At 56.6% G+C, this 23,169-nt stretch overlaps 2 protein-coding genes across 5 annotated transcripts in view; both read left to right on the top strand.

Moving 5' to 3' along the window:
• Window positions 1–990, top strand: part of PTK7 (protein tyrosine kinase 7 (inactive)) — a 35,186-nt gene extending 34,196 nt beyond the window's left edge. For all 4 annotated transcript variants that reach the window (XM_054629443.2, XM_077176150.1, XM_077176152.1 and 1 more), the window contains one exon: window positions 149–990. In XM_054629443.2, coding sequence (XP_054485418.2) covers window positions 149–309 — 161 coding nt within the window. In that variant the 3' untranslated portion in view covers window positions 310–990. The remainder of the gene's footprint in view (window positions 1–148) is intronic.
• A 5,421-nt stretch (window positions 991–6,411) lies between these two features.
• SRF (serum response factor) lies at window positions 6,412–20,611 on the top strand. Its single transcript, XM_054630132.2, has 7 exons — window positions 6,412–6,980; window positions 8,314–8,580; window positions 13,567–13,825; window positions 15,906–16,025; window positions 16,724–16,915; window positions 17,411–17,487; window positions 17,751–20,611. Exons 1-7 carry the CDS (start codon window positions 6,537–6,539, stop codon window positions 17,844–17,846), a joined length of 1,455 nt encoding a protein of 484 aa, XP_054486107.1. The 5' UTR covers window positions 6,412–6,536; the 3' UTR covers window positions 17,847–20,611.
• Window positions 20,612–23,169: the final 2,558 nt, after the last annotated feature.

The following is a 23,169-nucleotide window of genomic DNA, read 5'->3' as shown; positions in this document are numbered from 1 at the left end:
TACTTGTGGTAAAGGGGGCCAGATGGGCTGTATGATGACAGTGCTGGTCTGGCTGGGGAGGCTGTCCCAGCCTGCATGGAGAACTCCTGCTCTCCTTGCATCCCCCAGAGAGGATCACGCCCCTTGCCAATGTTTCCTTTCGTGCCAGGTCTCCAGTCAGGGAAGACGAAGCTCCCGCCCCCCGAGGGCTGCCCGTCCCGCCTGGCCAAGCTGATGCAGCGCTGCTGGGCCCCCAGCCCCAAGGACCGGCCCTCCTTCAGCGAGCTTGCCACCACCCTGGGGGACAGCCCAGCTGACAGCAAAGCCTGAGCACCCCAGCCCTTGCTGGTGAAGGATGTGGCGGGGTGGACAGGGGTCTGTGTGTGCCCGGGGAGCCCCTGGCACTCCCACAGCCCCTTGCTGACCCCGATGCGCCAGCGAGCAGCTCAGCATCAGCAGCTGCTGGACTCAAAGCACAAGCCAGTGTACCCCAGCCCCACCCCCCTCCCCAGTGGGTCCCAAAAGACAGCCCTTGCTGCCTCCTGCCCCCTGCCTGCTCAGCCCGGTGCCCTCAGGCTGCTGGTGTGGATGGAGCAGCCGCCCCTCCCTCCCACGGCAGAGCTCGGGCATCCCTGCTCACCACATCCACCTCTGCTGGCCTGGCCCGGCCCTCTGTCCGTCCGTCCGTCTGTGCTAGGCATGCCTGCCTTCCCCTTCCCCATGGGGACAGGCCAGCCAACAGGAGCACAAAGTGCCTGGCATATGAAGGAGCTCACTACCTTTCCCAGTTACCCTGTGCCTTTTTTTGTACTTATGACTTTGGGCAGAGCCCCCTGTCTCCCTCTTCCAGAGCGCTGACTCCTCCCTACCATAGTATTTCTGTTACTGGAATGCAGCCTAGAGTTGGGTTAGTTTGTTTGCTTGAGTGGAGGGTACTGCAGCCAAGAAGGGTTGGGTTTTGTTGGGTTTTTACGTGCTGCTCTCAATAAAGAAGGCGCTTTTTTTTTGTTTTGTTTTGTTTTTTTGTCTTTGTAAAATACTGCTGTCAGATAGCGGTTTTCCTCCACATGGCTCCTGGGAAGGGTTTGGGGCTCATTCCTCAGGCATCTGTCTGCTGTGTTTAACCCCTTTGCCCCCTTCTCAGGTGAATCTGAGATGCTGCTCCCAGCCCTGTGTGCCTTGAGGGAGCACTTTTCTCAGCACTTGCTGTCTCTCTGGGCAGTCATGAGTTGCTCTCCAAGAGGGACTTGTCTGAAGAGAAAATGTCCTTCTCAAGACTTCAGGCAAACAACCACTCATGGGACATGTTGGTTGGCTGCCCCCACTTCAGGTACTGGTTTGTGCACCCACCTCTGTGGCCTGGGGCAGCTCCACAGCCCACAGTGGGTTGTGGGTTTGTACAGGAGATTTTCAGCTTCTTGCAGGATGCTGGCAGGGCCAGGCCTGGATGGCACCCTGGGGGATATCCTGCTGTCACACGTGGTCTGCAGCCCTCTCCTCTGTGCTCATGGCCCAGAACAATGGCAGGGTCCTGGCAGTCTCCCTGGGAGAGGACAGGTGTGCACGTGGTGTACAAGTAGCCCCAGCCCCACAGCATGATCATGAGCCAGGCCAGCATGGGCTTGTCCCTTGGAGCCAGAGCGAGGCACTGGGACCAGCAGCTCCACTTGGCTGCACAGCCCTGGCTTGGGGGGTTATACAGACAGATCTGAGCTTTGGCAGGAGGCCTGATGGGGCTGGACTGGGGGCAGTGGGCACAAGCTGCACAAGGGACATTCATTCTGGTATTAGGGGAAATACTTCCCCTCAAGGGTAATTAAGATTTGAGTCCCAGAGAAGCTGTGGCATCATCATCATCATCATCAGAGACACCCAATGCTGGACCAGGGAAGTCCTGAACTACCCATAGTTGACTCTGCTTTAATCAGGGATGGACCAGGCATGTCCAGGACCCTCTTCCCATCTCTGCTACCCAAAGAGGTTATGGAGGTGCTGGAGGGGGTAAGGTGCTCATTTCTTGGAATATGCTGGCTGGCCCTGAGCTCAGATTTGGTCCAAGCTTGGAAAGTGTGCAAGCAAGGGTGCAAGCAAGTTTGCTGGCAGTTGCTCTGCCAGTTACCAAAGGTGTTGGTCCCTTTTCCAACACTTGCAGGTGGAGATACGGACTCCCCAGGCCAAGGTCTCTCGGCAAGCTAAGCTGTGGCAGTGGCTGGGTGTTGGGCCCCTCTCTAGAGGAGGACAACCAGGTCTGGTTTGCTGGACCTGGTGCTCTCCCTGGTGTAGTAGGCTTGGCAGCAGGTGACTGCCACCCTGACCTCTGGCTGCCTCCATGACCTGGGGCCTGGCCACAATGTGGGACTGGTGGCACTGTGCCTGGTGGGGACAGAGGGATCAGGATGTGCCTTTCCTTCTACTCCTTGCAGCCTCATGTCCCCCCCAGCCCCTCCCAGTGTGTGTGCAACCCTTCTGAAGCATGTGAGTGTTGTGGCACTGCTGCTTATGTGCTCTACAACTTGCAAGTGACCTGTCTCGTGCATTTGCTATTGTTTGATGTCCTTTTGTTCCACTTCTCACATCCATTCCATTCCTGTGGACTTTCCTGTCTGCTGTCCTTCCTTCCAGGTAGGAGCACTGCACTCTGTGGGCTGATTCCTGCAGCCAAGCCACTTGTGGTGGCCTAGCCAAGCAGAATCTCAGCCTTGCCATGGCTAGAGACCAGAGATGCCAAGGATTTTGGGGGTACCACCCTCATTCTGCCAGCTCTGTGCATGCAGGCATCTCATGCCTGGGAGGGTACAGCATGGCTGCAGTGAGCTGGTTCTGTGAGCAGCATCAGGACTGGGGGCTCTGCTTTGTCCCAACACATCCTGCAGGCTCCACAGCCTGTTTGCCATGCAGACAAGACCTGGTGACTACAGGGAAGCACCCACATGGAAAGTCACCAAAGCTAGGCCAAGCTCCAGACCCAAAGAGTGCAGAATGATGGGGGTTGGGATTGTGTATTTTTGGGAGTGATGTAATGAAAAAATTCTGTATCGTTGGGGAGGGGAGAGATGTTGGCCAAAGTAATTGGAAACAGCAAGCTGAGCAAATACAGTCCCAGCTAAAAGTGGTGGAGCAAGGCAGGGAATCAGGGTCCCTGCAGGAGAAGGAGAGCACCTTGGCAGTTGCCAAGAGGTGGGATCCAATTGCCTCAGCCCAAACTGAAGGAACACCTTGCAGAGGAGTGTGTGGGGGATCCAGGGCCAGAAAGAACCACATGGCTCCATCAGAGCCCAAGTCCACCCAGAGAGCCACCAGCTGTGACCAAAATTGAACATTCGCTGAACGGTGTAAGAGAGCAGCAAGCAGATGTTAGTCCCAATGAACAACTCCCTAAAGCACAGACATCCAAGCCAGACAGTTCCATCAGGAAGTTCCTGGTGTTTTCTCTTGCCCTGAAGTTACCCAAATTCCCCCTGCATCCTTTGAGCAGCCCTGGTCCATGAGTGCTGTGCAGCTTGAGGAAGGGCTGCTTGGTTTGCTCGGATTTCCTCTGCTGCCCTGTGGCTCTCCTGCAGCTGTGTCAGGCACTTGTGTGGAAACGAATGGGCCTTAATTGTCCTAAGCAGCCTCACCTGGTGCTCCCCCACACTCCTGAGCTGCATTTCAGCTCAAGCCTGTGCTTTCAGGTTTGCTTTAAGCAAGCTTGTAGGTGTTCCTGTTTTGGCCTTGCCTCTAGCCCTGTCTTCTAGGCATAGGTAGTAGCCTTATTATCCAGTCAGGATTTTGGCTCTCTCTCACAACCAAGTGGATGCTGGATTTACTCCATGGCTTGCTCTGTGGATGCCCCTGATGCCAACACCTTTTGCTGCTCTGCTCAGGTACTGTGGGTTTATTATACCTGGGGTCACCCCTGAGGGAGCAGCCCCATTCCTGCACCTGTCTGCTGGCCAAAAAAAAAACCCAAAAACCACAAATTAAGAAAGGCCATAACCTAGTTTTCCACGTGCAACAGTACCTCTGTTCTAGTTGTTACTGCTCATAGAAGAGATCTGGCTGTTAAAAAAAGAGCAGCTAACTGTACTCAGTAGCAGTCAGAAAAAGCAGCTGGAGTACCAGTAGTAGGAAGATCAGGAACAGGATGGAAACTATCACATCCCCAGCACCCTGCTGGAGTATGGATGAAGAGCTGGAAAAGGGTGAGGAAGCACTTGTTGCAATGGCCTAGAAAGGATTGAAAAGGGGATGTAGAGGGCTGGGGTCATGCTGGCAGCAGGGTCTGTGCTCCCGTGGAGCGGTCAGGCAGCTTGTCTGGAGGGGACTTTGGGGGAATCTTAAGAGACTTTTAAGGCATACTGTCAAGTGCTGTGCCCTAAAGCTGTGTTTAAACAGGGCTAGAAATGGAAATTTTATGATGTGGGGGCTGTAAATAAGAAAATCCCTGAAGGCTGGAAACTTGCTTTAAGCTGCTTCCTGTTGTCAGTGGCTGCTGGTTTGGTCAAGGGAAGACCTGCTGGTGACTTGTGTCCTGTGGGTGATGGTGGCCTGGGGACAGGGTGTGGGTCTGGCTGCCTTGGTGAGAGATTGGCATGCCAGGAAGCTGGGGCAGGCTGAAGCTCTGGGCCTGTTCAGAGCACAAGGACAAGCATCTTGGAGAGCATCCATAGGATGAGGCTTGGGAAGGAAAGGACTAGAGGAGGAGGGATGAGCCAGCCCAGAAGGAGCCAGGTCTCCCCTCTTGCCTGTGTAGACACTCCTGCAGCTTGGGGAGCAAAAGGCCTTGCAATTGGAAGGCCCAGGGAAGAGAAGGAGGAAAGGGGTGTGTAGCTCTCCCATGAGCAAGAGGAAACCAAGTCCTGCTACCTGCGGTGACTGCACACTCGTGCTGAGCAGGCAGACCACCCTGGCTGTGCCTATCAGGTCCATGTGCTCATTGTCCCCAGGCAAAGTGGTGTCCCCAGCCTGGCTGAGGGTCCTGCTGACCCTCCCTCAACCTGGCGGGACTCGGCCAGGCCTCGGTCTCACCTGTGCCAGGTGTAGCTTGTGCTCAGCTCGAGGGGAGGGTGGCCAGGGCATGTGATGGGAGGCATGTGAGTTCCAGCAGCCCTGCTGGGAGCTATAAATGGCATGTGTGCTCACTGGAGGAGCATGGCTGGCGGGAGGAGGGGGAGGCGGCGGTGGCAGGCAGGGGGGTGTCGGGGTTTGCAGTTACTCCCTTGCTGTGTAGGAGCTTGGCCCTGGGCTGTGGGGGACAGCTGTGAGGGCTGGTGCTGAGCGTGCGTGTCCTCTGAGTGATGAGGCAGATATGGAAAGGGCCCGTGCGAGCTGCAGAGCGCTCCATGGGTGCTGCAGAACTCCAGGAGACAAAAGTGGCCAGAGCACTGCTGCCGGAGGCGGGGCCTTGCCCGGGGTTGCAGCTCCTGTTTGTAGGACAGCGTGTGGGAGACCCCCTTTTGTCAACTAAGAATTGTCTGTCTGTCCTCACAGCTTTGGGCTCTGGGGCTGTGCTGTCCCTCTCGCACCTTTGCTGACCTATGCGCAGTGTGCCTTGCACAGAGTTGTCCTTTGTGGGCTGTCCCTCTGCTCTGGAGCTCCTGGGTCACACCTGCACGGAGGATGTGACCTGTGCCAAGTGCTTGGAGCCATCTTCAGGGTATGTGCCAGGGTGTGACAGCCCCTTCCCACCCGCACAGGTGCTCTGTCCCACCCGTGGATGGCCGCGGTGCGGAACCACAGCCTCACCCCCTGCGGGTTTGAAGGGACCTGCGGCCCATCCTCTTACACAGGAGATCTTTTTTCCACTCGGTAGTGATCAGCTTCAGCAAAGTGTGTTTTGGACCGATCTGCTTCACTCCTATGCCCTGCACACCCTGGGCACCCAGGTGGCCCCCACGCCCTCTCGGTGCCTCGGCAGCCACCGGACACAAATGGACGGCGCGTTGTCCCTTGCAGGCTGTGACAACAGCCGGGCCGCGGAGCTGCCTTGAGCAGCACTGGTGGCATCGCTGCTGGCGGAGCCGCTGCCGGCTGGATGGATCCTGAGGATGGCGAGGCACGCAATCTTTGAGACACGTGCTGTGTCCCCTACGAGGACCGTGCCAGAGCTCCGCGTGCCCGGAGCTGGCGGTGGGAAGGGAGCCCGGGGCAGGGCTGGCACCGGGGGTCTCCCCGCTCTCGTTCGCAGCCCCCGGTCGGTCCCCGCCTCGGTCCGTGTCCGGGCCGAGCGCCCGCTGTCCCGGCCGGCGGCACGGTCCCTTTAAGAGCCGCCCTGCGTGTTCCAACCCGGGCGTGACGCGAGCGCGGTCCGACCGTATGCAAATCAAACGCCAACCGGTGGCCAATGGGCGCCGGCGCTCGGCGGCTGCCAGCCAATGGAACGGCGCCTCCCGACGGGGCGCCGTCTCGCCCCATATAAGGAGCGCCTTCGCCATAAAAGGCAACATTGTATCGCTTTATATGGGGGCGGCGCGGCGCGGCGGGGGCGGCGGCGGAGCGGGGCCGTGAGCGCGGAGCGCGGCGGGGACATGGCGGGGCCGGCCTGACCCGGCCCGACCCGACCCGCGCTCGCCGCCGCGATGTTGCCGAGCCAGGCCGGGGCCGGGAACGGCGCCGCCGCCGCGCTGGCCCGCGGCTCGGGGCTGGGCCGGTCGCCGGTGCCGCGTGGGGCGAACGGCGGCGGGGCGGCGGCGGGGGCGCCCGGGGGCTGCCTGAAGCGGGAGGCGCTGTACAGCGGCAGCGAGGGCGACTCGGAGTCGGCCGAGGAGGAGGAGCTGGGCGGCGAGCGGCGCGGCGTGAAGCGTGGCCTGGCCGAGGCGGCAGCGGCGGCGGCGGCGGCGGGGCCCGCGGCGGGAGCGGCGGCGGCGGCCGCCTACAGCGGCGGCGGGGGCGGCGGGGCCGTGAGCGGCGCCAAGCCCGGGAAGAAGACGCGGGGCCGGGTGAAGATCAAGATGGAGTTCATCGACAACAAGCTGCGGCGCTACACCACCTTCAGCAAGAGGAAGACCGGCATCATGAAGAAGGTGCGGCCCCGCGACTCCGGCCGGTGCGGGGGGGCGGTCCGGTCCGGCACGGGCGGGGATGCCGGCCGGCATCCACCTGTCCGCGGCAGTCCCGGCCCGGTCCGAGCGCTGAGCAGGCCGGCGGGCCGTGCCCGGAAACGGCGGCGGCTTCCCCGTCCCGCGGGCGGGACCGGGGGGGGTGGCCCAGCACCAGCCCCTTCCGGGGGGCTGCGCGGGAGCCCCCGGCGGAGCTCGGGCACGGAGCCGGGCGGCCGGGAGCGGGAGCCCCCAGGGCCGGGGGATGCCGCCGTGCTTGGCGGTCGCCAGGCGTGTGATGTGCCCCGGGGGGCCCATCCCGGTGCGGCGTCCAGCCTCGGGCCGGTGCCGACCGGTGCCCTCGGGGCCCCTCGCTGTGAGCCACCACCAAAACACCGAGTGTGCGGTGGCACAGCTGCCTGCCCTGCCCCCGGTAGGACTGGCTGCTTCGGCCACGGAAGGGACCAACGCCACGTCTCGGCCGGTCCGGAGTGCTGTCTGTGGTTCCTGGTGTGCAAAGACAGATTAGGAACTTGGCGTATTTTGGATGCTGCTGGCTGATCTGCATCCCTGGTGGTGCTCATAGCATCTTCTGAACAACTGGGTAGTGCTGCATCGCAGCTCAGCTGGGCATCATGCACTCTGGGAAGGTGGGAATGGGTGTGAGGTACCGCTGGGCACATCTTGGAGGTACGGGACATGGAATGAGGCCATCCTATCTGTAGAAGCTTTTGTGAGGCTGCTGGGTGTGCAGTGGTGGCATTTGAAGAGTGCACTTCCTAGTGCACAGGTATTCCTCACCTGGGGCATGGTGGCCTTGCTGCAGGGGTGCTTGGGTGCAGCTGTGCTCAGAGGTCTGGAGCCTGAGAGGGAAATCTGGGTCGGAGCCTGGATGGGGTGTTGGTGAGGGGAATGAGGTAGCAGAGATGTGTGCCAAGTAACATCAATGAGGGTGAGGTGAGGGAGGTATCCAGATATGTGTGGAGAAGTCAGTAGGATTTCCAGAATGGAGACAATCTCATGTCCCCATGTTGTCAGACTGCTGTACTGAGGGGAGCACTCTACCCATGGCCTCTTGGCAGGCACATCCCCTAAGGGTGTGCTAAAGGAGATGGGAATACAGCATGGGGCAGTTCAACCTGCGGGGAGCCAGTACTGGGTTGGTTTTAGAGGCCAGAGCTCCTCTGGGGTTGCAGGGAGCTGAAGCTGGTGTGAAGAGAAGGAAAGCCATTGCGGGAACACGCAGGGACTCTTGTCCTGCACTGTGCGCTGTCCCTGTCACCTGTGACTCCCTGTTCTTCCCTTGTCCCGCTGGCAGGCCTATGAGCTCTCCACGCTGACTGGCACTCAAGTCCTGCTGCTGGTGGCCAGCGAGACGGGCCATGTGTACACGTTTGCCACGCGGAAGCTGCAGCCCATGATCACCAGCGAGACGGGGAAGGCGCTGATCCAGACGTGCCTCAATTCCCCGGACTCGCCGCCACGCTCAGACCCCACCACTGACCAGCGCATGAGTGCCACTGGCTTTGAGGAGACGGACCTCACCTACCAGGTGTCCGAGTCGGACAGCAGCGGGGAGACCAAGGTAATGCTCCTGGGCACCCAGGGAGGCCTGGGCTGTGCTGGGAGCCCTGATCATCCCCAGCCCTCTCTAAACAGCAGCGCTGGGAGCTGAGGATGAATCCCCTTTCGCTGCCACTGCAGCGAGCTTGTGTCGTGTCATCTCGAGGCTGTTTGGCTCCTTGGCTGATAGTGGCGGTGATTGAGAGAGGGAGGGAAGTGGGTGGCAGGTATCCTGCTCCTGGCCCTTGCAGCGTGGCTCCCCACTGGCCCAGCCCACCCCCCTGGCCAGCTTTCAGCACTGTTATCTCTCCCCAGGCGTCTCCATGCTCTCACACTCATTGATAAAAATTTGATTCTGCCTCCATGGCCTTATAAGGCCTGGTTTCCCTCGCCAGAGTCCCTGGCAGGGCCCCTCACATTCCTTATAAGCTGCAGCTGTCTCTTGCTTTGGTGCTGTTTTGGAAGGGGGCAGGGAGGACATGGGGAATGGAAACATTTGGCTGGACAGACCATTTCTGCTCCCTGCCTGTTGTCCCTGCAGATGCTGGCCCCTGCCTGCCCGTGTTACTTGTGGCCTTTTGCCCAGGGTGGCCTGGCTGTGGGTGCACGGTCGGGCAGAGTCAGTTTTCTGCTGGAAGGGCCCGGTCTCGTCCCTGCACTCCCTGGCACTGTTCCTCTGAGCTGTGTCCCACATCCCTGCCGCTTCCTTTGCGGGCTGGTGCTCAGATCCACAGGTGCTTGGAGATGGGAGGCAGGGAAGTTTGTGGTGCAAGACTGGGATGCCGTGCTGAATTTGGGGCTCTGCCACAGCTTCCCAGGCCTGTGTGCAGTTCTGCTGGGTGCTGGGAATTAGAACAGCCCTGCTGTGCCGGTGTCATGGGTACCAGGCTTGCTGCAAAAGTGTTCTTCCATTGGCCCTGTCGTAGGAGCTCTCCAGCTGTCCCTGCTCAAGCGACAGCATTGTTGCCATGCAGTAGCCTCTAGACATTAAGCAGACAGAACCTGGAGACCTCTCAGCTGTAATTGTGAAGGTAGTGAGTGCAGCACTGAGATGTGCCCAGCATGTCTGGGGCTGCTGGGGTACTCAGCTGCCTGTTTTTGTGACAGCACAACAGCTCTGGTCATGGTGCTGCTGGGTACCCCCGTTCCTCAGTGTCCACTTCTCCACATGTGTGCAGTGCTGCACCAAGCAAAAGCTCAGCTGCTGCCGAGCCCTGAGAAACAGCAGCAGCCCCAGAGATCCCTGCAGGCAGAGGAGCTGTGGTGGGCCCAAGTGTGGCTGGAGTCTCTGTGCTGCAGCCCTTAACAGTCCTTGAGAATGGCTCCTGCTGATGGGATCCCAGCAGCAGTCCTGGCTGTCCCAGTCTGTCATGTCTTCCCTGGCTGCCTCTGGTTGCTGCTGTAAGCTGTGCCAGCCCTATCCAGTCGGCAAAGAAGCCTTCTAACAGCAGCAATCTCTCCTTTGTGCAGCTTGTGTTTGTAAGGACTTGTGCCTCCTGGGCTTCTCCTGGATGAAAAGGCAAGTCCTGTGGGCATTTCGTAATGAGACAAATTACCTGGCCTTGGCATGAGACTTGACCACATTATATCCCTTTGTACTCTTCCTGGAAGTTCTGCTAGTTGGCCCCAAGGGAACTGTGCCCTTGGGGTGCAGTTACTCTGCAGAGACCTTCTTAACACAACTTCTCTATTCTCCGTGTCTGATGCAACCCTGAAAGCTCCATCCCAGTGCCAATGCTTAGTGTGGGGTGCCTTGTGGCCACAGCCAGCATTTGATGAGAGGCTGGAGGAGCCCTATGGCCCTGTCTTCTGCTTGACATTGTGAATAAATCCACCCCTGGCTGGCTGAGAGTTCCTGCCATGGCAAGCCCTGGGGCTGGGGACAAGGGCTGTCCTGTTGTGCCTTCTGCAGGCCTGGAAGCCTGGTTGGTGGCTGGGCAGAGACCAGCTCAATTCAGATAGACCACGGAGTCTTCTGAGGATGAAAGGAGCCTGTGCATGGGCCATGCTGGGTGGCTGGGGCTTGCTGATGGGTGACTGGTGCACAAGGCTGGGTTGCAGGTGCCTCACTGGAGGAGGTGGCAGGAGATTGGGTGCCTGGACTGTCAGGTCCAGCCACATGGGATGCTCCAAAAGACACTTTGGTCTTGTGTGAACTCTGCTTCTCAGACCTCTGTATGGACAAAACCTCCTTGTGTTCAGTGCTGCAGCAGAGTGGGGAGAGCAACACAGCCAGGCTGTCACCTGCAGTCAGCAGCCTGCTGGTTATTCCTCTGTGCTACACCAGCAGCAGCTCTGAAATCCTCCTGCTGTGCCAGACCCAAATTCCCTGCTGGGGTGCTGGGATTGGGGCTTGCTGTACTTTAGAGACGGTAGCTGTATCCTCATGGTGATACCTCTCTCATCTTTTGCAGGCCCCAAAGGACACTGCCTGTGTGCAGTCTCCTGGGTGTGCTTGTGTGGGAAAGGATATTTTGGAAGGAGCTCAGAGGCTCTAGATTGGGCTGAGAGCATGGGAATAGCCCCGATCTGGTCATCTCTCTGGAATGGGAAAACGTGGGACTTTCTACATCTGGAACACAGACCAGGTGTTGGAAACCAGATTGGGATTTCCCATACCCCTCTGAGCCTTGTTGTCCTGCTACACCTGTGTAATAATTCTGTCTGGGTGTCTGGGCCATGCTGAACAACGTTGCCTCGGGCAGTCCCTAAAAGCTGTGGAGTGGGATCATTTCTGTCCCCAAGACCGTGCTGTGGTCCAGGATGGGCATCAGCTGGCCTGGTGAGGGTCTGGGCAGACACTTGCTGCTGTGCTGCCCCTCTGCTGTGTGTGCTGCTTCTGCAGACACTGAGGTTTGCCCTGAGCTGGAATAGATGTGCAGCTGAATCAGGAAGGGAAGAGCTTTCAGGGCTGCTGTCTGCTGAAGTGACCCATGACTTGTTTCATGGATGTGGTCTGGGCTTTGCAGGGTGCTGAGAAGAGCTAAGGTGCCCAGGGTATCACTGAGAGTTATGAGGAGATGACAGTGGGTGTCCAATCCCAAAGTCTCTCCCAGCTCTCTTTCTGTATTGGGAGCTGTTGCTGCAGCCCAAGAGAAGCACAATAAAGATGGGAGGAATCTGAGTCTCAACAGGGTCAGAATAGGGAGGGCAGAGATGAGCTGTGCATGATTCAAGTCTGTTGCCACAGCCTCTCTCCCAAACAAGCACCTTTGTTTTGTACTGAGGTTTGCCCTCGTGTTTCTAGGGAGCCCTGAGAATCTCCCTGAGTAGAGTGCTGTGAACTTTCTGGGATGCCTTCTCCAGGCCTGGGAGTATGGAGTGTGACTGGGTGCTAAGTGCCCTGGCTGCTTGGGGGTTATATCTCATGGGTATACTACCCTAGAGCTATAGCTGGGCATGAGCAACCCTGGCTTTTCCAGCTGGGAACAGCACCTGTCCTGCCCAACTCTGCTCTGGCTCCCTAGTGGGCTGGGGAGAGCTCTGCCCTGTCACCCACGTGGGGAGGGCACCCACAGCCTCCCCTGTCCCATGTGGGATGGCAGGAGTTTGTGGTTGAGCTAATGGAAAGTGCCTCTGCTGGGCTCCGCTCTGTTATCACGTGCCTCTGCTAATTTGGACTTCAGGGACCGCGGTGCCAAGGCAGAGGGGTGTTGCTCTCCTCCCTCCCTGGGCCCTGGAGCCTGACTGAGTGCCTGGGATTGGATCCCCCTGTCCAAAATGGGCTGCCTTCCCTTTTTTAGCTGTTCGTTGAGCTGTGAATTCCTTGCTCCTGGCAGCTTGACAAGCTGGGAACAAGGCTTAGCACGTGGGAGAGCTGGGCCCACCAGCTGCAGTGGGAGGGGTGGGAGTGTGGCAGCCTTAACTCTTGCCAGGCGTGCTGGCAGCTGTGTCAGGGCACGGGCACAGCAGGTTGCCTGTGCTCTGTGACACGGGCTCCTGTGAAGCACTGCATTCTCAGCGTGCTCTTGGCCAGATGAGCGGGGAAGGAGAGGAGTCACGGGCACCCTGGGTATTCCAAAGGGGATTTGGGGGATGGAGGGAAGTTAGGTGAGGTGTGACTGCCAGAGGCAGCAGGAGTCATGCTGGGCTTGGTTGGTTCCTGCAGATGCAAGGCACATCCAGCCACATGCTTTGTGGCTGTGGAAATGAAAGTGTTGCTGCAGCTTGGCACGCACATTCCACCTTCGTTCCCACACCTGGGATGCCAGTCTCTCAGGCCAGTGCTGGCCCAGCACAGAGCCCTTTCCTGGTGCTCAGCTCCCCTGGCAGTGCTGTCCTCTGAGGCTCCTTGCAGGACCGTGCTGGCTGCAGTGAACACGTGGGGGGTCCTTTGGAAGCGTTTGCCTCACGCCCGTCTCCTGCCAGTGGATTGGCACACAGGTGCTTCCTGTGGTCAGGTTCTCCTGGCCTCTGCTTCAGGAGATGTGTGGAGGCATTCCCCAGGGCCTGCCAAAGCTGCTGTCAGGGCTGGGTTTGGACCTCCCTCGTGTCCAGGTTTGCCTTTAGTCACCTCTTCCCCCATCACTTCCAGTGTACAGCTGCTTTTAAGAGCCAGTTCTCCACTTGTTCTTGGTCTTGTGTTTCCTGCCTTAAGGGAAGTGGTGTGTGTTCCTGACAGGAGACTCTATGCCTTTATATTTGTCCCTGCAAGGGCTGCTTTTGCCTGGTGTGTGCCAAAAAGAGGCTATTCTCTTCTTAGACATTTTGGGCACTCCTGGGGACTGGAACAGTTGCTTTGTCCCCTGGTGTGTTGTAGGGAGGGTTCTCAGGGGACCTCTGTGGCCCTGGGCCAGCATCTAAAGTTTATGTGGAGCTCTCTCCAGCTCTCCTCATGCTTGTGCAAGCAGCTCTTCTCTGCTCCCCTGGCTCTGCTCCATGTGCTGGCAGCAGGCTGTGGGGGTATGGTTTGGAAAGGGGATGATGCAACCTACAGAGAGCCTGGTTTGGTCTCACGGGCAGATGCCTCATGGGCTGGTGCGAGCTGTCACAATGTCTCCTTTTGTAGGACGCCCTGAAACCCGCGTTCACTGTCACCAACCTGCCGGGAACAACGTCCATCCAGACAGCCCCGACCACCTCGACCTCCATGCAGGTCAGCAGTGGCCCGTCATTCCCCATCACCAATTACCTGGCGCCAGTGTCTGCCAGCATCAGCCCCAATGCCGTCACCAGTGCCAACGGGACAGTGCTGAAGACTACTGGAGCCAGTGCAGTGACGTCTGGGGGCCTCATGCCGATACCCACTGGCTTCACCCTCATGTCAGGTCAGTGCCTTTAGAGACTGTGTTCGTCCATGTCTGCACCTGGAGTGTGTTGCTGTTCTCTCCAGGGGAAGAAGGGAAGCAGAGTGGTTGCTGCCGTAAGGTGAGCCTGGCTGTGATTCCATGCTCAAACCCAGTGGCTGGAGAAGGGTCATGTGTAGTGAGTGTTTCTTTAGAGAGCTACCAGCTGGCCTTGCTGCTGGGAGGTGGCAGGGAGCTGAGCTGGGACCCCAGAAGCCTGGAGGGAGTGAAAAGAGCTGGTGATGATGAAACCTTTCTTTCTCCCTCCTTTCAGCAGCTGCTTCCCTTTCTCCAGGGACCCCTGCCATTCCTCTCACTCACTTACAGCCACACTCCCTGGCTCTTTCCAGCCAGCAGGGCCAGCTGGTCATGGGTACAGCTGGACAGCTGCAGCAGGCACAGCAGACAGTCTTCCACATCCCTGCCAGAGCTGGAGGGCATATTGTGTCGCTGACAGGTCAGCACTCACTTCTCCTCCTCCTCTTGCTAGAGATGGGGGATGGAGGTGTCTCTGGGGGTCTTGGCCTGGCCACAGAGCTGACCCCTGACCGTGGGAGCACAAAGGAGGCAGAGCACAGGGAACCCTGGCTGTGGCTGCTGGGGAGAGATGGGAAGACAGGGCAGAAAATACTTGACATAAGCAGGAGCAGCATCCTGGGGGATGCAGACCAAGGCAAGCAGCAGATTTTCAGTCTCATGCCCCAGGGCTTGGCCTGTGGCTAACAAAGGCAGAAGAGGCAGGTCCCTAGTGCAGCTGTGCTGAGGATGAGCTGTGCTGCTAGAACTGATGGAGGGGTAGTACAGGGGCTGAGGTGCCCAGTGGTTGTTTATTGAGTGCTGGCATTTGGCTCTGAGCAGCTGCCCTTGCTTCTGTGTTTGTATCTGCAGTCAGCCACTGAACCACAGTGCAGAGGTTAGGGGAGACCCAGAGCAGAGTAATGGTGCTGCTCTGCTATCTTGTGTGCACTGTCCTTTGTAGGAATTTCTTCTTCTTCTGAGTTAAGGCTGTCCAGGTGTTTGTTCTTGGGCTGGGCTTGTTCCTGGATGGAGTTTCAGAGTAGGGCTGAGCTCTCCTTTGTGGTGGCATCCATCATCTGGGGACCAGTGCTGAGTGACACAGTGTTTCTCGTGTCCTGCCTGTTTGTGCCTGAGTCCATGACTCTGGTAACTCCTGTGCTTTCTTGGAATGCTTAAAGCTCCTGGGGGCCTGGGCAGACAGCAGGCTCCCATTCAATGGAACTGGATTTCCCTTGTGATCTGGAGGAGGAGAATTAACTGATGTGTGTCTCTGGGGTGTGATGTGTGGGGAAATGCCCAGTCTGAGCAAGCTGGCCAGTGATTCTTGCTCTCTGGCATCCCTTGCTCTTCCCTCTGGAGGCAGGACCTCAGCCTTAGGAGACCTTGCTGTGCCAAGCTGTGTTTCTGGATCTGAAGTACTTTGCAGGGAGTGGTCTGGGGCAGAGGCTGTGTGGCCTGCAGCTCTGGGATGCACACCATGAGACCAGCTGTTCTCTAATTCCTCTGTAGGGCACTGTAATGTCACCAGAGGGGTGAGAGCTGCACCCTGAGTGCCCTGTGGAGGATGGAGCTGGGCTCCAGAGTGTGAAGGCAGCAGAGCCCAGCTGGTGTGGGCATTTGGGCTCTTGTGGTTCCACTTACTGCAGCAGGGTGATCCTTGCAGAACTGGCTCCTCTCTGGGAAGGAAAGGCTGGGCCCTCCCTCCCAACATCTGTTCTGTGTCTTGGTGGAACCAGGAATGGCAAGGAGGATCCCAGATGTTCTTGAACCACGGCTAGGAGTTGGGCAAAAGTTGTTGTGGCCTTTTCTTCAGTCTTGGAGCTTCGTAGGCCAGTTAACCCCTTCCTGGCCCATGTGCCAGGAAAGAGCAGGTTTTGGTCTCCGGTTTCTGCCACACACTGCTTCTGTGTGGCCTCCCCCGGTGCAGCACAGAGCAGTGCTGTGCAGCTGTGTGCAGCCAGAGAAGGACTGGGGCTTTCACATGGCCCAGAGTGCCTGTATCCCTGTGGAGCCATGGGCTTGACAGGCTCCTCTCTCTCCCCAGGTGGTACCATGGCTCAGCAGGTTCCAGTCCAGGCAATCCAGGTGCACCAGGCACCGCAGCAAACGTCTCCCTCTAGTGACAGCAGCACTGACCTTACCCAGACCTCTTCCAGCGGAACAGGTACCGGTACCCACCTTCTGTCTGCCTTCCTAACCACTCACCACCTCACACACCTCACACCAACAAGCCTCACACCAGCACCCTGGCCAGTTTCCTTCTTCAGGCCAGCTCTATCCAAGGCTGACAGTTTCCCACGTGTATTGCTCCCTGTTGCCAGGTCCTGTGCTACACTGTATCCTATGTAGGCGTAGGGTACCTTACAGGGGATTTCAGAGCCTCTCCACATACATCATCTGCTCTCACTTGCAGCATGGAGCTGGGAACAGGTTGCTGAGTTCTCAGGGGGTTTCTTAGTGAGCCAGCATTGCCTCTAGCACAAGGCATCGGCTCACATCTGCTTGAGATTTTTACTGTCTATGCAGAAGGCATCTCTTTGTCAGCAGAATCTGAGTTCAGGTGCCTGGATGCAGGCTGAATCTAGTTCAACAGCTCTATTGAAGTTTCATCGGGGAATTGAGATACAAGTTGAATTCAGTCCTGGGATGTCTGGCTACTGTGTTTTCCTGCCCCTTCATACTCATGAAAGGAGAGGTTTGAGCTCTCCTGCTTCATCTCTGGGGTGGAAGACAGAGATGGGTATCTCCATGAGCTGTGCCTCAGCACAGCACACCCGGGGTGGCTGGGATGGGGGTGCTGAGCAGGCCTATGAGCGCGGCAGGTTCCTTTCTGTGCTCACATGTGCTCTGTCCCGCTGGCAGTGACCCTCCCAGCGACCATCATGACGTCGTCTGTGCCAACCACCGTGGGCGGCCACATGATGTACCCCAGCCCGCACGCGGTGATGTACGCGCCCACCTCCGGCCTGGCCGACGGCGGGCTCGCCGTGCTCAACGCTTTCCCGCAGGCGCCCTCAGCCATGCAGGTGTCCCACGGCCAGGTCCAGGATCAGGGTAAGGCAGCTGGCCAGGGCAGTGCTCCCTGAGAGTGCACTGACACCCTGGTTTTTCTCCTCCCACGTGTATTTATGCTGTATCACAAAGGGTTTTCTTCCCAGCAGTCCTGGTGGCTGCACAAAGGCCTGGCAAGGGTGATGCTTGATGTGTGTTTTTAGGTTTTGCCGTTCACTCGTGCAAAGGATTGCATGAGCTGTTGATGGGTAAAAAGGAGGGTGAGGTTTCTGGGATGGGCTGGCAGCACAGGGAGCCAGGAAGCTCTGGAGAGGGGGGCAAAGTAGCATGAAGCCACACAGGCAAGACTTGGATTGAGGCCTTGTGCCTACTTCTCCCAGCATTTGGAAAACTAGTGAATGTGGCTTTCTTCTGGAATGTCTCCATGTGTGCAGATAGGCAGCTTTGTCATTGAGTAGCTCCATGGAGCTCAGATAAAGGATCCATGGGGGAACCCTTTTTAAGGGACAGTGTCATTTGTGCTTCTCTCTGTGGCAGGTGGCGTCCCCCAAGTGTTCCTGACAGCCCCATCAGGCACGGTTCAGATCCCAGTCTCAGCTGTCCAGCTCCACCAGGTAGGCACAGAGTAGTTCTTGAAGGTGCGTGCAGGGCTTATTCTTGCTCTTCTGCCTGCACATCCTTTGTGTGTCTGGGCAGACCTGGCTGGGTAGGATCAGTCCTCAGGTCTGGGAATGCGCTCTGTGCTACCCACCCTTGGGTGAGGGAGTCTCATCCTCCTCGGACGGGTGCCCGGGAAGGACAGTGCCCCCTGGCTGCTGGCACACACGGTCTCAGGGCATGCTGTCCCCCAGTGGTTCCTCCTCCCTTCTCTCTCTAGATGGCTGTCATCGGGCAGCAGAGCAGCAGTGGCAGCAGCCTGACGGAGCTGCAGGTGGTCAACTTGGACACCTCACACAGCGTCAAGAGTGACTGAGAGGCCTCTGCTGCCGGCCTTCTGTTTTCTGGCTTGTCACGCCAGTGTTGGGGCTGGCAGCGACTCCTTCTCGTACAGACTGCACCAGTTATTTATTGTTGCCTTTTCACGTTTCCTTCATCCACACATGCACACACACACACGCACTCACCCACCCCCACACACACAGGCATGCGCGTGGGGCTGCAGGACCCACCCCGGGTGGAGCCGTGCTGGGGCCGTGCAGGGCTTGGGGCATTTGGATGCTGCAATAGCTGTGCTTGTCTCACGCCAGCCAAAGAAATTTGTCTTTTGAGGGGAGGATTGCTCTGCACTGTAAATAAATACTGCAGGCCATTCCCAGCTGGAGGCTCTGGCTCCTTCTGGGTGCTCTGAGTCACCTTGCCCATGAGTATTTACTCTGCGTGGGGCTCAGCTTAGACCCGGAGCTGTCGTGCAGGTGCAGCTTGGAGCAGAGTGGGTTGTGGCTGTGCTGCTGGCCTCAGCAATGTGCCTTTGTGGGGGTGACAGGTCCTGGCCGCAGCAACTCACCCTGGGCTCCGGACAGGAGAGAAGGGCCAGCTTGCATGTGCATCTCTGGGCCTGCATGCCCTCTCCCCGGAGGGCAGGACACAGCTGGTGGCACGTGGCCCTGTCCTCCTCGTATGCACTACAGTGAGCCCTCTGCCCTCAGTGCCTCCTCGCTGGGCTGCCTGGCAGATTTACAGCCTGACTGGCCCTGCCCCGGCGGCTGCCCTTGCACAGGTGAGGTGGTGAGATAGATGCCCAGGAACACAAAGATGCCCTGGCGAGCTCCTCAGGGGCCCTGTGCTCTGCTCAGCCCTGCACTCTCAGCCCTCGCCCTGCTTCTGGACTCCATACACCCAGGGGAACGTGGCTGGGTCTGTCCTACATCCCCCTGCAGCTCCAGCCAGCGCTTTCTAAATTTCTGTATCTGATGCAAGGTGGAGAAACAACTCAAATGTCAAAGGGAAGAGCCCGTGGGGCACTGAGCTGCTGGGCAGGTGGCAGGCTCTTCCTCTGAGCACCAGGGTGACCTGCAGGCCATCCTGGGCTGCGGGGGGAGCAGCTGTGATGCCTGTACAGGCTCAGCAAGGCTGGGGGAGAAGGGCTGGGGCATGCTTGGTCCTGCATGGGAATTGCTGTGAATGGCTCTGCTACCTAGCCCTGTCCCTGGAGGGAGAGTGAGCAAGTGAGAGAAGCTGCTGAGTCCTTAGGGGAAGAAGCAGCTACTGTAACTTTTTTTTTTTTTTTAAGTTAAAAGACAAAAGAAGCCTTGGAGAGAAAAAAAAAAAAAAAAAGAAAAAAAAGAAAATTACTTTATTTTTCTAAGTGTTAAACTCAGTATTTATGTAATTCTTTAAGGAATAAAAGTTTGGCTCCTGTACAGTTTTAATGGGGTTTGTACCAGGGGGATGGGAGAGGGGTGGGTGGGCGGGCATGGAGGCAGGAAAGGGGCCTTGCTTTTGAGTTTGTATTGTAACCTTGGACATGTTCCCTCAGCATTAGCGTTTAAGCTGCACTCTCCATCCACCAGCATGTGCCAGGGATCAAGCTGAACCGAGTGGGATGCTTGTTTCCTACTTAACTGTAACAAGGACTTCATACCCATACTTTTGGGCTTAATGGGCAGAAGTCAAGTGAAGACCAGCAGTGGCTGGTCTCTGGAAGTGGTAAGCCCATTCCTCAGAAGCAGCCAGTTTGCAGTGTGCCCAGGAGCCAGAGGGGGGCTGGGTTTTCTGATGACCACCCTGTTCACTCCTGGTCCAGGGACCTGCAGCTGTTCTGTCACTGTCACTGCTCTTGGCACGGAGCAGTGGTGCCTGTGACTGCCTAAGGGATATGGGTGTCCCCACTCCTCCCTGTGGTGAGTGACCAGCAGTGGCTAATCCCTGTTCTCCCTGCTTGCTGTGCAGGCAGCATCTCCTGAACTCATGGGTGACAATCTGGGCTGTACTTCCCCCTCTGCAGCCATTCTGCAGCGCACAGATGGGGACAGGTCTCCTCCAAGCTCCCTGTGCAAAGAATTCACAGAAGAGCCTTTCAGCCCTTGATCTGTTAGCAGCCTGGGAAGGGCTCGTGGGGAGTGAAGTGGCCTATCTGGTGAGGGTGATGTTGCATGCTGCCTCCCCTTAGAATTCTTGCTCTAAGAGTGATGCAAACCCTGCAGCTCAGAGCATGTGGGAGTGCTGAGCCGTATCCCATGGCTCAGTGTAGGAAAACTGCTCCGTGATGCTTCCAAAACCACATAGATACCTAGGAGTTCATCCAGGGAGAAGTGTGGGATCAGAGTTTGCATTGTCCTTTGCCCCAGCACATCACTGTGGCCTGGCTTTGCTCTGCTTTGCTTCTGCTGGCACTATGGAGCAGAGCTGTTGGGCCAGAAGGGCAGGAGAGCCCCTGCTGCTACAGGGTGTATGACTGCATCCCCTCCCTGGCTCCCCAAAGGCAACTGCTGGTTAAACGCTAATGGTGTATTTTATTTAAGTGCAGACTTGTAAGAACACTTGTGTATCAGGGATGAAATGGCATTTATTGTGTGGTGACATTTTTAGTTCATTTTACTGGTTTGAGGGGTGTGTGTGCGCGCGCGTGTGTGTGTGTGTGTACGCATAAGTGTGTGTGGGATTATTTTTTTTTCCCCTCCAGTTTCCAGGGTTGTGTTTCTGGAAGGATGTGGAAGTAATCACAGTACTATGTACAGAGCTTTCTTTTGTATTAAAAAAAAATTTACTCTTTCAATAAATGTTATCATTTTGTGCACAGATTTGGGATCTTGACCGTGCTTTGTGGGAGGGGGTGACGCACACCTGAGGGCCAGCAGATGGGGATCAGGGGAAAGAGGGGCTCCTCACAAAAGTTTCTATCCCTACTGCCTCCTGCACAGGTTATTCCTGACCACCTGGACTTATCCTCTGGAGTCTCAGCCTAATGTGTGGGCCAGAGCCTGACAGAAGTGCTGTGAGGGCTCTTTCCTGAAAGCTCTGGAACAGTGTCCCTGGTGAGCAGGGCATTGTGTCAGTCGAGAGAAATAAAAAACAGCAATGAGGAGGAACAGGGAATTTTGGTAAAGAATTTTTCTAATTCATGGGTGCTAATAGGGAGGAACAGGGAAACTTAAATTCCCTGCAGAAAACTGCTATGAGAAGATATGGCAATATTCAAAATCAGTCTGGAGAGACATAACTTAAAGTCAGGCAGGGGCTTAGAAGCCAGATTAAGGACACACGGAGGCTCAGAAAAGTGTCCAAAGGTGTGAATAAACCCAAAGGGAGAGGGGATTATTGCAATCATCAGGGCTGTGGGGCCAGAGTATGGCAGCTAAAAATGCAGCTGCTGGCCACTCCATGGCATCAGCTCCTGGAGCCAGTATAGTGTGAGGAAAGCTGAGCACTGATAAAAGTGCAGTTTGGAGAAAATACCTCAGGGGGAAAGAGGATTGTACAGAAAGTGCTTAGACAGCTGAAATTACTCTTTCCCCATGAGGAGGTGAGGTGCCTCCCTTTTACAGCACAACCTCTCTTTTAGCCCTGTGCCTACACAGGTGTGGCTCGTGGTTCAACACTATAAATGCCCTCTCAGCACAAGCAATCCCACATCACCTGGGCACAGGGGCCTGTGTGTCACCATGGAGCAAGATACCACAGATACAGATCTTTACTTTTAGAATAAAAGACTTATTAAGCATGGCGTGGAGACCATCAGAGCAAAGACATAAGCAGGCCATGTGAATACCACAGAAAACCTCTCCTTGTCACAAACAAGATGTCTTGGTAGTGAACAGGGAAGGAAAATGACATATTAATTGAAAACAGAGATTTCAAGAGCATCCATGGGATTCTGGAAAGAAAGCATCAATAGCACCAACAGAGATCACATGTGCTAATGGAGAAATCAAGAGTGTGGCTTGGAAACACAAACCTTTACAATCCACCACTGGTGCCCATAGGTTTAGAGGATGGTCTCCACAAACTGATGCAGCACTGCACTGTTTTATCCAGCCTATAATTAATTGCAATTATATTGTTTGGATTAATTGCTGATTGCTATTGTAAAACATGGAAATTGTCTAATCCATTTCATTAGTAGTGAGGGTAGAAATTAGGTTGGGCACATACAAGTTGCTCCAAGATCAAATAAGAAAGCAAAGTCTCATCTAGTTAGCTGATTATTTTAATGATTGTTTATAATTTAAAACAAATCTTATCAGACTGATAGAAACCTGCACCCCAAGGAAGGGCAGTATGGGCACAGGATAAGAATTTAGATTTTATGGTATGGCCATTTCAGATCAGTGTGACACCAGAGCTGGAAAGGAGCTGGAAACAGGCCAAACTTGTGTGCAGCTGGCTTCGGCTGGCTCTGCAGCAGCACTGAGAACAGGGCAGCATCTCAGAGCCCCAAACCTGCCGGGAGCCAGCACAGCTGCCACTGAAGCCAGCAGGGTGGATGGAGGGTGGGTGCAGGGCTGGAACTACCCCAGGGCCAGAGGCCTGACATTGCTGCACTGTAATTCTTGATTAATGGTGCATTTGCAGTAATAATATTAGTGCTGATATGACATGGTTTTAGCCTTCCTGCCACCCATCCTGCTACAGCCCTCAATTAAGACAATTAATAACCAGAGAAATGGTACCAACACCAGCAGAGCATTACCAGCTTACCAAAAAGCAGCTCGCTCTAGCAGATCCCTTCTTCAGCTTGCAACTTCCATTTGTTCTCGTTTCTAAGATTAGCCAGGGGAATCAGGAGATATTCCAATCTTTCATCTTTTTCCACAGCTCACCACCGTTCCCGGTGTGGGGGAACAGCAGCTTTGTGACCCACGGCCACAGACAGGCTCAGGTGCCAGCTCAGGCCTAGACCTGAGGGATGCTGTGGGGCAGCCAGCAGCACTCTTGTGGCACATTCCCAATGGAATCCTGGGCTGCATTAGGAACTGCAGTGCCAGCAGGTCAGGGAGGGGATCCTGCCCCTCTGCTCTGCACTGGTGAGGCCAGTCTGGTGTGCTGTGCCCAGTTCTGGGATCCTCAGCACAAGAGAGACACGGAGCTCCTGGAGTGGGTCCCGCAGAGGGTGACAAAGATGATGAAGGGACTGGAGCACCTCAGTTCTGAGGAGAGGCTGGGGGAGCTGGGCCTGCTCAGAGACACTGAGAGGAACCTCATCCATGTCTGTCAGTGCCTGCAGGGAGGGCCCAGAGCATGGAGCAGGCTCTGCTCGGGGCGCCGGGCAATGGGACAACGGGGCAGGAGCTGAGGCTCAGGAAGTTCCACCTGAACATGAAGAAGAACTTCCCTGTGCAGTGCCCGAGCACCGGGAC

This window comes from Agelaius phoeniceus, chromosome 3 (genome assembly GCF_051311805.1).
Source record: "Agelaius phoeniceus isolate bAgePho1 chromosome 3, bAgePho1.hap1, whole genome shotgun sequence".
Lineage (NCBI taxonomy): Eukaryota > Metazoa > Chordata > Aves > Passeriformes > Icteridae > Agelaius > Agelaius phoeniceus.
This window is presented reverse-complemented; position numbering and strand designations above follow the sequence as displayed.

What these genes read in the sequence shown, in the direction of transcription:
- SRF (XM_054630132.2), top strand. Translation starts at nt 6,537, where the DNA reads ATGTTGCCGAGCCAGGCCGGGGCCGGGAACGGCGCCGCCGCCGCGCTG. An exon ending in AGACCGGCATCATGAAGAAG is followed by an intron (nt 6,981 to 8,313) that starts GTGCGGCCCCGC and finishes TCCCGCTGGCAG; the next exon opens with GCCTATGAGCTCTCCACGCT. An exon ending in CGGCCAGGTCCAGGATCAGG is followed by an intron (nt 16,916 to 17,410) that starts GTAAGGCAGCTG and finishes TCTCTGTGGCAG; the next exon opens with GTGGCGTCCCCCAAGTGTTC.